The 12296-nt window shown below is 38.3% G+C and overlaps 1 protein-coding gene across 3 annotated transcripts in view; it reads left to right on the top strand.

The window, feature by feature from the left end:
• The window catches only part of KIF26B (kinesin family member 26B), a 337773-nt gene that overhangs the window by 109743 nt on the left and 215734 nt on the right, over positions 1 to 12296 (top strand). For 2 of the 3 annotated variants that reach the window (XM_026669385.2, XM_087967109.1), the window contains one exon: positions 1376 to 1909. In XM_026669385.2, the coding sequence (XP_026525170.1) occupies positions 1376 to 1909 (534 nt within the window). The remainder of the gene's footprint in view (positions 1 to 1375; positions 1910 to 12296) is intronic. The other variant, XM_087967103.1, reaches the window with a different exon arrangement.

Below are 12296 nucleotides of genomic sequence, written 5' to 3'. Positions count from 1 at the left end.
TGACGTAAGAGATACCATGATTCATTAATCATTTAATCTCCACATGTTGAATAACTATGGACTTTAGTGAAAACAGAGATGTATCATCAAATTGTAAAGATGATGTGATTTCCCAGCATTGAATAGTCTTTATTCCTTTTGTCTGATCTTGGTAGTTATTTTCCTGATATATTAATTTTAGCATTATCAAATACTGTTTTCATTTATTCTTGTTTTAAACTTACCTCACTTCTCCACGTCTAAAAAAAAATTACATGTTTGAAAATAGAGGAAGCTATATTTATTTATTTATTTATTTTATTTTATTTGTCAATTGCTTACAAGATAATAGTATAAACATAGTTATGAATACATGGATACATATAAGAAAATAAAAGAAACAATAGGACAGGGATGGTAGGCACTTTGGTGCGCTTATGCACTCCCCTTACAGACCTCTTAGGAAAGGGATGAGGTCAATAGTAGACAGTCTAAGGTTAAAGTTTTTGGGGTTTGGGGAAGAAACCACAGAGTCAGGTAGAGTATTCCAGACATTGACCACTCTGTTGCTGAAGTCGTATTTCTTGCAATCAAGTTTGGTGTGGTTAACCATTAGTTTGTATCTACTGTGTACTCTTGTATTGTTATGGTTGAAGCTGAAGTATTCATTGATAGGTAGGACATTGCAATGTATGATTTTAGATACTATACTTAGATCGGACCGAAGGCGGCGTAGTTCTAGGTTTTCTAGGTCTAGAATTTCAAGTCTGGTGGCATAAGGTATTCTGCAACGAGAGGAGTGGAGAACTCTTCTTGTGAAATGTTTCTGGACTTTTTCTACTGTGTTAATATCATATACATAATGTGGGTTCCAGACTGATGAGCTGTACTCAAGTATTGGTCTAGCAAATGTTTTGTATGCTCTAGTTAGTAGTGTGATATTACCAGAGAAAAATATTAAAAAATATTGAGACCACCCTCTTTGAATATAGAAGCCTGTAAGTGAGTTCCACCTGTGGTTTCTAGAAGTTGATCCTTTTGCACAGGACAATCAGTAGACAATGAGGAATGGATAACATCAAATTTTAAAGTACAAATTTTAATTAAAAAATCTGAGTAAATGGGGTCTAATTAATAATGGAAGAGATCTCTAATTTTCTCAGTGTTAAAATGATATCGTTGTGACTAACCATAATGCAAATGAAGTTGTATTTAGTGAAGCAACTCCCAAATCTATCTCCAGGTGGTAATCAAGAACATGATGTCCAATTTAGTTTTAGCAGAAATATGAAGGTTTTTGCATTCAATTTTTTTTTAATCCACACTATGGTAAATACAATAAAGTTGATTTCTTTTTGTCCTCTTAGTTTAATATTTTCCTCTTTTTGATTTTTAGGATCCGGCATTTTCTTCAGTGATTCATGACAAACTACAGGTTCCCAATAGTACCCGGAAAGCGTGGAATGACAGAGACAACCGGTGTGATGTGTGTGCCACTCACTTGAACCAGCTGAAGCAGGAGGCTATTCAGATGGTCTTAACACTTGAGCAAGCAGCCAACCCAGAACACTGTGATGCTTCTCCTGGCTCTCCTCCTCCCCTTCCCAATATTCCCACCTTAGTGGGCTCTCGACATATGGGCAGTCTACAACCCAGAGACTGGGCGTACCTATCTGCTCCTTATGCTACTTCCAATTATGCTGGCTTTCTGCCTAACAAACTCAGTGGAAAAGTGAACAACATAGGAATCGTTAATGGGATAGAGAAGAAAAATGGTTCCTTGGGACACCAGACAAAGGTCAGTGTACAGATGGCTACCAGTCCCAGCAATGGTAACATCCTGAATTCTGTGGCTATCCAGGCTCATCAGTACCTAGACGGCACCTGGTCCTTGTCAAGAACAAATGGTATTACTCTGTATCCCTATCAAGTAAGTGGCGTTAGAAAGGATTTTCCCTCATTGATTCGTATCTACAGAGTATTCTGTGGCTTTAAGAAATACATGTGTACTTACTAATTCTGTGATAGTTATTTAATATAGAATGGTTGATCTCATCTGCAATGACAGGAATTCATGACCTTAAAATAAACCAAACATGCTGCCTTATTTTTGCAGTCTTCAACTCTTGTCAACCATTATGTGGATTGCTAAATTAGCAGTGCAAATAATAGATCTTTAGGATGAAGCAGTAACTTGATCTCAGATAGGTTCGGTTTGCTAAACATGTTTGATAAATACAACTGGTGCTGCAGAATTCTAAACATAAAATAATGGTTTCTTTGCATGTTGAGTGGGCGGTTTTTTCCTGGAAAATCTCCTAATGGGGAGAAATGCAAACACTGAATCTTTTTTGTTCTCTGCCTAGAAAACTTTTAGATAGGAATTTCAGCATGTTATAAAGCTATTAAAAGCTTAAGAAGGTAAGCTTCTAGGAGCGGTCATGACCTCGAATGTAACAGTAGTCCTTTGGAATTTTCTTCCTTCTATATTTCCAGCTGCAAGAAATTAGAAATTGAACTGGATTCAGTGGTTGAGGTCACAGTGGGAAGAGATGTTCTAAAGCAGAGGTACTCAAACTTGGCAATTTTAAGACTTGTGGACTTCAACTCGCAGAATTCTAGGAGTTGAAGTCCACAAGTCTTAAAATTGCCAAGTTTGGAGACCTCTGTTCTAAATGATATATAGTCTCTACACAAGATTCAAACTCTTGCAGAGTCAGCCTTCAAAGCCATGTTGAAGAATCAATATATGGAGAGAAGTCTAGCGTGGCTATAGCCTGCCAAGACATGTTAGCAAAGCCAGAGAATGTGGTGTTACTATACTTATGTGATTGTAAGCAGGTGTGACATCACCTTTAAAGAGCTAATGTTATTTTGCGTTCCCTTTTGTTTGCTTTACTGATTCTCCATTTCAGTGTAATGAAGGCTAAATTACAAAACATTTGTTGAATAATGGCCACGTTCGTTAGCTGCAGGACTGGTAATTTATGTTATCGTCTGAGAATTTTCTTCCATTAAAGGTACAAGGAGATGCTTTTTCCCTAAACCAAACAGCACAGAGGGACTTGGAGATTATCAGAGACTGTACAGAATCAGGCTGTTTCCACTAGTAGGTATTTTTCAGAAGTGCTGATCTAATAAGTCAAGAGGGAGAAATCACTGGATAAAAGAGTATTGTAAATCTAGCAATGGGATTCATTGCCCTGTTCATCATCTTTTTATCAGTCTTATTGTTCTGGAACAAGAGCTACGGGATAGCTAGATTTAATGGCTCCTGAGGTGGGTATATGACCACTGCAGTTAGTTTTCCTGGCAGAATTGATAGCCTGCCTGGCAGAATTGGTTGACTGTTATGAAGGTGGATCTTATTTTATTCTGTAGACTCTGTGCATCTCAAATAAGAAACTACTGTCTTGGGCATGCATCTCAGGAAATCTTAACAAAGAAAAATCTTCCAAGAAGAGGAACTCATAATTTATATTTAACATGTAAGAAAGTTTGGCCCTAGCCTTTAAAATCACTGGGATTAAATAGATAGAGGAGAAGAAATAGTTAGAATTTCTTCATTCTATGCAGGCTGGCCATACTTTGATTGAATTAGATGGTTCCCATCAGGTTTTGAGATATCATAAAAAGAGCAGGAAATGGTTGTTACCTCATTATATATGTAAAGCCAGGTACTAGAAGAATGGAATTTTCAGCCTTGTGTGCCCTAGATCAGGAGTCTCCAACCTTGACAATTTTAAGACGTGTGGACTTCAACTCCCAGAATTCCTCAGCCAGCTATGCTTTGCTGGCTGAGGAATTCTGGGAGTTGAAGTCCACAAGTCTTAAAGTTGCCAAGGTTGGAGACCCCTGCCCTAGATACTGTGCATCTTGTCCTATGTGTGAGGTTGCCATTTACTATTTATTTTTATTGTAGGTGGTAAATTATACAGGTGGTCCTTGACTTACAACAGTTCATTTAGTGACTGTTCAAAGTTACAACATCACTGAAAAAACATGACTTATGACTGTTTTCATACTTGCAACATTGCAGCATCCCCATGTTCACATGATCAAGCTGGATGCTTGGCAACTGGTTCATATTTATGATGGTTGCAGTGTCCCAGGGTCCCCTTTTGCGGCTTTCTGACAAGCAAAGTCAATAGGGAAGCTGGATTCACTTAACAACCATGTTTTTAACTTAACAACTGCAGCAATTCACTTAATAACTCTGGCAAGAAAGGTCATAAAATAGGGCTAAAATCACTTAACAAATATCTCACTTAGCAACAGAAATTTAGGGCTCAATTGTGATTGTTAAGTCAAGGACTACATTTATAGAGCCAGTCCTGTATTAACGATTTATACAACTTTATAGAAGAATGGTTATATAACAATTACAGAGTCCTCATTTAGTGATTGCACTCATGCAGTGATTTTTCACAGTTATGAAATAGATGAAAATTTAATAACTGGTAATTAATTACTGGTGACCAATCCTTGCATTTATAATCTCCTCAAGTCTATAAAACAGAGGTTCCCAAACTTTTTCAGTCCACTGCCCCCTTTGTGCTAGAAACTCATCCTCAGTGCCCCCCCACCCAGGGGTGGGATTTAAATTTCTGTGGGCATGGCCTAATTTGAGGAAGTGGCTTGCTGGTCACATGACTGGATGGGCGTGGCTTTCTTGTCATGTGACTGGCGTGACTTGCTGGCTGGGCGTGGCTTGCTGGTCACATGACCAGATAGGTGTGGTTTGGTGGTCATGTGACTGGGTGGGCGTGGCCAGGCGACTGGCAAACCAAATACAAGTGGTCCTCACTTAATGGCCAGTTGTTTAGCAAGTGTTCTAATTTATGACTAGCCTCCCCAGAGCTACTTGACCTGTTTTTGGAGTTTTGACAGCCATGCACACACATACACACACACTCCCTTCTAACCCTGCTGGAGCAGGTCATTGGACTGCAGAATCGGCAAAGCATCTCTGATTAGATTCTAGTAGTGAATAAAATCTAATCAGAGATGCTTTGCCGATTCTTGTTGATTTGTTTTATTTTTATTTCTTTATTTTATGTTCCTGAATTACATTGACATGTGTGTCCCTTCTTGTGCACAACCCAGAAGCTTTTGTGATTCTTTGCAGCAAAAATTACCGACCTCTGGCTTTGCTTGACTTTTCCAACATGCCACCACTGCCGCGTTCTAGGTGCTGGCCCCGTAGGTCCACCCCATTGAGCCCGCTGCACTGGAGGGACCTGCCCAAGCAAGTCCAAGCAGAGCAGTGCACCAAGTCAATGGGGTGAGCCTGAGAGAGGGAAAGAGAGAGAGAGAAAAGAAAGAGAGAGAGAAAGAGAGAAGGAAGAAAAGAAAGAGAAAAGGGAAAGAAAGAAAAAGGGACAAATAAAGAGGGGGGAATGGAAGGAACAGAAAGAAAAAGAAATAAAGAAGGAGGGAGGGTGGGAGGAGAAAAATAATGAGATATCTATTCTAGTCCAATCACCTGCTCCAGTAGGTTAGAAGGAAGTGTGTGTGTGTGTGTGTTCTCCTTGTAATTTACCAGTACATTTTGGTTTTGCCTTATTCAGAATTGGCACTTTAAAACATTGGGGAAAAGTAATTTTTTAGGGTGGAGATCTGGTCCAATGGATCCTGTTTAAAGTCTCAACAAAATGTGAGAGCTTCCTGATAGTCTTGACCATGTTTCATCCACAAAACTAGCCTCAGTCTAAACTAGGCCTCATTTCAATCTGATGCATCTGGTCTCTCTCTCTCTCTCTCTCTCTCTTACTCCCTCCCTCCCTCCCCCTCCCCCTCCCCCTCTCCCTCTCTCCCAGACTGGCTTTGCTCTACTTTCCCAATGTGCCTGCAGGGCCAGCACTTCAAACATGGATGGATGGATGGATAGATAGAGAGACAGGTAGGTAGATAGATATATTGATAGGTAGGTAGGTAGGCAGGCAAGCAAGCAGGCAGGAAGACAGACAGTCAGACCTTTTGGATGGATGGATAGCTAGGTAGGTAGGTAGGTAGGTAGATAGATATATTGGCTTTCTGAGAGTTTGAGAAGCTTCTTTTCTTTCTTTGTGGCGAGTTTTTGGAAATCCAGGTTGACTGAGGAATGAGTTGAAGCCGTGGCGGAGGCTTCCTTCCTCCCTCTCCCCTCCTTCTCCTCTTGTACGCACCTTCCAGGCCCCACCACAGCCAGTTCCATGGCTGTTCTCTGCTCTTGCAGCACCCGTGCAGCACACTCAAATTTACTGCACTTCACTCCATCCTTTCTTCCTCCTCCTGGAGCCTATTACAATGCGGTGCATCGGAGCTGCCGCATTCGAGGCGCCAGCTCCTGAGCAGTGCAACAATCAACGGGGTGACCCTGCAGAGCCTCGAATGCCCCCCTGCTGCCTCTTAGCGCCCCCCTGCTTGGCCCCCTTGCCTCTTAGCGCCCCCCTAAGGTATCCCCCCCCAGGGGGCGGTACCGCCCACTTTGGGAACCACTGCTCTAAAACAATGGAAAGCTGAAGTAACGTCATGAGCAGAGTTGCTGTTTCACTTAGCGACCACTTTGCTTAACAACCAAGTTGCCAGTTCCAATTGCAGTCACTAATGAAGACTACCTGAACTTACATGCGTGGGTATAGTTTTATATATATACTCTGGAATAAGTAAAGTTTAATATTTGATTTCTTGTTATTTTATTTGCTGATTGTGTAAAATGAAGTTGTTTTTAAAGATACAACAGTGGGATAGATTGCCTTTCTTCCCCATTAGTAAATTGGCAATCATATTGCTTGGATTGAGAGTTTGAAAAGATAGGACAAGCACAAAAGCATTGTTTCTTATTTGTAAGAATAACAGGCATAACATTCTCAATAATGATGTTCCATGATTATATTTGGATTGGATGATCTTGTGTTAACACAGGATCACATGCAATATTTTTGGGATGGTCTGAAGACTGTAAATCAGTGACACAAAGTGACTCTTATGTTTACTTTTTCCTCCATGGATTTTTGATGCAGTTTAAAAAGATGATGATGATATTAAGTCTGATTCAAGGTTGACATTAACGTTTTCAGGTAAGTCTTAATTTGTGGAATTGACCAGTTTTCCACAATTGTGGTTTGAGGATGCTCCAAGAGTCATTAAAAGAGGTTTTGGAGGACCCCATGTAGTTCTGAGACCTTAGGTTCCAACTTCCAACCATTCATATACATGACAAAAGCAGAAATTTAACTTTGGAAAAATAATACTTTGTTTCTTAAGAAAATTTCAAACATAAATTTTTTTATATATAAAAAAAATTGGAAGTGGTTTTTAAAAAATAAGATCTGATGTACAACTTAAAATACAGTGATAAGAAATAGGAAATAAAGCTTCTAGTTATATCTGTTAGATGGCTATCACCAAATGTCAATTAGGTATCTTTTTATATTTATGTGAGCACTAAAGATAAAAATAATGTGTGGGTGTTTTTTTTTTTTTTTTGTTAAAATACAATGCATCCATAAATCATTTTAGAACCTATACGAGTCTATGTGATGGGGAAAAAAAGAAAATACTGAATTCTTCCTTTATCTCTCTTTTATTTTAACAAAAAAAAATGGAGAAAGATTGGGGATCCAACCTTGGATCCTTCGTTGAAGAAAAACTCTCAAAATCATGCCTGACGCCTGGTGGGTACAATTTACATTTTCCTCCCCATGTATGGGGAGAATCCTAACAGTCACATATCTTGCTGATCAGATGTATATTGTGACAATAAACTACAAATGGATAGGCATAGACCACAGGAGCTCTGAAATTGCTTTACTGAGGGGTGGCTCCAGCGGTGGGATACAAATATTTTTACTACTGGTTCGGTGGACGTGGCTAGGTGGCCACGGCCACGTGACTGGGTGGGGCATGGTTTCTTTTTTTGTGCAGCACACCCACCCACCCACCCACCGCGCTCCATGTTTTTTTTGCCTCCTGGGCCTCAGGAAAGCCTCCTGAGTGAAGCAGTAAGACAGTGATGGGGATACAGGCACAGCTGATCATTGGGAGGAAGAAAAAAAAAAGAAATACTGTTTTATTACCAGTTCGGCTGAATGGTAGCATTTTTTTACTTCCGGTTCATGTGAACCCGGCCGAACCGGTAGAATCCCACCACTGGGTGGCTCAGCTACTAATGAACTAATCTTGAAGGGTGTCCCAGAATAGACAATTGTCCTGCCAAAAATTGAAGTAGCAGTTTACCCCAGAATGCAATGGTCTTGCTGTAGTGCACAAAATTTTGAAATTTTGAAAGGAAGTAAGGTCAAGATGAACATCCTATTTTGCCTTTGATTTTTGCTTATGGCCATCTGTTTTATACTTGTCCACTGCAGGGATTAGCTGTCCAACTTGTTTTGGCAGACAATCAAGTATTTTCCAAGCAAAGGTAATTTGGTTCTTTGAATTTTTCAACAGCTTTGTTTGGAATACAGTCTATAATAAGAGAGGTAAAGCAACAAAGAGCAATAAGGGAAGGAACTAGACCAGGGGTGTCAAACTCATGTTATCACAATGGCGTCACATGACATACTGGGACTTTTTCCCCCTTCACTAAACCAGGCATGTGCATGACACATCTGGCCCGCGGGCTGGGAGTTTGACAGCCCTGAACTAGACCCATGGTCACTAGCCCAACATCTTTCTATATTTTTTTTGTCCCCCTTACCCACATATTTGTATATTTGTTTCAATTTTTATACTCACCCATTAGCTGAGTGGTTTTGCATAGCTATTAGGTTGAAAGCATTAAAAATTCAAAGAAGAAAATTCATTCTTTCAAAGAAGAGAAAGGTCTTCAGATTTTTTTTAAAGCCCAATTTATATCAAACTTTAGGCAGTCCTCAACCCACCGATTTCATTATAGCTGTATTATTGTTCTGCATCTTACTCTCAGAAAGTAGGCTGAAGTCTCATGGAAGGGTAGGGTCCTATTTTTGTAGGGTCCTATCTAGAAGGACACTTCATGCAAGTCCAGCTTTCCCTTCATACAATGAGAGGAATTTTGTAAACACTCCTCCATCTTCAATTTCATGCTTGCTGTTGGGGCAATTGCTGTGGATATGAATGATGTTCTTTTCATAGAAAGAAATTTAGGATGCTAATAAATGTTTTCTTAAGGACCATAGTTCTGGCAGTTAATCTTTAAATGCCATGTAACCAAGCAATCAGAAAAGAGGTGTGATTGTGTGTGCATGTCCCAGCTTGTAATCAAAACGTCTGACTTCATCATTAGACTTTTTTTAACAACAGAAACAATGAAAGAGATTGAGAATGAACAACATCTAGCCAATCTCTGTTGGATTCTGTGCTAATTGTAAGTTTTTCTTACAATCATTCTGGTATGATTTGATCTGACATGACATTTTTATGCATGGCTTAATGACTTGGGAATCACTTGATTATCCTTCATGATAGCAGGAAAAAAAACCCTGAAATTGAGAGTAAAAGTATATTCCAGCAACTAAAAACAGCTAAGGAAGCTTATCCTGTGAGTCTAACAACCCCATGACATAGCTGAGATGTGAAGAGTCATTTAAAAGTGTGAGATAATCCTTTAATGCAGTGCATGACATGAGAACACAATTAGTAAGGATTTGGATACTTGATTTTTTTTCAGTCTAGTTAGTTTGTTCAGATATGGGACATCTCTTTTCTGACAAGCAATCTAGGATAATCTGGGCCTGGGAAAGCTAGGATAAGGGTAAGAAATTCTCAAAAAAGTTTAATAAAGGTGATATCTTTCCATGGCAAAATATGCTATCAAATCATTCTGTGATGAAGAATGCATTTTTAAAGAAACTTGTCATCGAAACTTTCAAGTAAAGGTTACCTTTAATATAGAAATTTAGTTTATAAGTACATTTTAAAATAATTCTGCTTTTATGGGAAAGTATATTTTGGAAAGTAACTCAAGTTACTCCTTCTCAGAGTAAGGAATTAAAGCTGTGATGCATGAACAAGGAGCCAGAGGCTCTGAGCATAATTAAGGGATTTTCCTTGTTTCATTTTGAGGCAAGGGCATCCTATTTAAAGATCCACAATAAAATATATAAAAAAGATGGGGAGGTGCAATTGCTTCTGAATGATACAAACAATGCACCAATAAATATTCTAAGATCCTCTTTTCACATTAACAAAAGTGCAGACCAAATCAGGGTTTGAGGAAAAATTAATGCTTATTTTACATCTTGACTGTAACAATGATCTTTATGTCTGCACATATGAAAAATAATGTGAAGTCTGATGGAGACTCCTTAGCCTAATAGAATTCAGCTGAGATGACTACCAGTTGACTTTCCATCCGAATGAAGAATGCTGTTGATTAGCTGCTTCTGAATGATGTGCTGAATGATTGGAAAAGAATGGTTATCCATTGACCGAAGTCATGGAGAAACACTCCTAGATAATGGAATAAATTTAATTGTAATACTCTCTGGAAAGCTGAATGAGGGACTGCAGAATTTTTCACAATCAGTGCACATAGTTGGTTATTCTCAGGTGACTTCAAGAATTCAAGAATAAAGGTAATGACCTGTCACCTTGGAAAGTGCTGAACTGTCTATCATGCTTAAGATTACTAGGGGTTTTTGGCTGAACATCAGTAAGCTTGTTTCATAAAGAAGTATAATTTTAATAATTCATGCCCTTCGTGTATTTTAATAAATATTTTTAAAGGAATTCCATTTCACAAAGATTCTTCTAGCCAATCGAGTAAGGCCTTATTTACAATCTAAGCAAATGTTCTTAAACAATTCTTTACTTTGTGAAATAATTTGATTTTTTAAATTAAAAAATAATAATATTGAGAAGGACAGTACTGAAGGGGATATTAGAAAACTTTAAAAGGTAAGATTTTATCCCAGTTGATAAATATATTAATATTAGATTGACTGGGTTAATTTCCATTGGATTAAATAGAATAACAATATGAAAGTTAGATGCATTTTAAACTATTCTTTCCTGATCCGGTTCCTTCTATCATCATAGGAGATGATGGAAATTGGAGTCCATCATGTGGAGAAAGCTGTTAAACAACCTGGCAAGAAGAAAGTTTTTTTTTTTTTGCTAGATAAGCTTCTTACTTTCCTTCTCTTTTATTTAGAGAGGTCATCATTAAAATAATCATGAATCTTGGGTTTCAAAGACAACATCCGTATATAATGAGAATAATCCATCGAAATCTCCCAGTTGCAGATGCCCATGGATCCTCAGCAGATGATAACAGTATTTTGGATTCTTTTGGAGCAGACTGGCAGGAAAGTTATGGAGAAAGAAGAGAGTGCTCTTTGTGTGAACTGACTTCTTCTTAGGAGATAGTGGATTGCAGCATGTTATGAGCAGCAGAAGCATATTTTATAGCTAACAGGCAGGAAAAAATGGATTACAGGCTATTCAAAATAATGTATGAAGATACGAAACGATTCCTGCTGCAGGACCTTAAGAAGGAAATAATACAGAAAGTTTACCTATTTTTGCTTCGAAATTTGCTTGATTTGCACAAACTAGAACTATTATTTCAGGAATGATCCCATTCTGGAATGCTGCTTTAAGAGGATATAAAATATTTTGAGAATCAGCTCTCCTTGTCCACTTACTCCTTTTGATGGTTAAACTTTTGCTCCCAACATTATGCAACAATTGGTTAGATATGTGAATAAGAAATTTAGGGGCTTTGGTCATGTTTTGTTTGGCTCAAGATAAGAGCAGCTGCTACACAGAGTTGCTTTCCTTTCCTTGGTAATTTCTTTTGTCAGAATGACCACCCCGGTACAACTTTTAGTTGTCCTCAATATGTAAAAAGAATGGGGGACTATACACTCCATCCCACACTACCAGGCTAGAAAAGTTGATGAGATAGAGAAGAATTGCATTAATTCTAATGAAGAAGAAATTATCGGTAGGGAAAAATTAGACTTTTCTAGCTGTATGTAATATGTAATAATAATGATAATAATTTGCCTGTCTATTCCAAGTTGTACCCATCAGTTTGCAACTTGCCATTTGATTCTGTAATCTTTTTACTCTTTTTTCCTTCTCTACTTTTTTTAGACTATAAATGCAAAACAGGCAAGACCAATTCATTTTCCCTTTATAAAATTAATGTGAATCACTTCGTGAAATAAGTACTTGTGTAGGGGGGATATAGTGCAATGCAACATACCATGATATATAAGGCAGTTTAAAATTATTTTCACATTTCTGGAAGGAAGATTTTCATTCCTGTTTTGATTTAAGAAGTAATTTATAGTAACAAAGATATATGTTTCTCTGCTGGCCTAGCTGTGCTGAACAGGGTATTT

The sequence above is a fragment of the Notechis scutatus genome, chromosome 1, assembly GCF_049901735.1.
Source record: "Notechis scutatus isolate UNSWTSFEM ecotype Mainland chromosome 1, rNotScu1.2, whole genome shotgun sequence".
Lineage (NCBI taxonomy): Eukaryota > Metazoa > Chordata > Lepidosauria > Squamata > Elapidae > Notechis > Notechis scutatus.
Note: the sequence above shows the minus strand (reverse complement) of the source record. Positions and strands in the feature narration are given on the sequence as shown.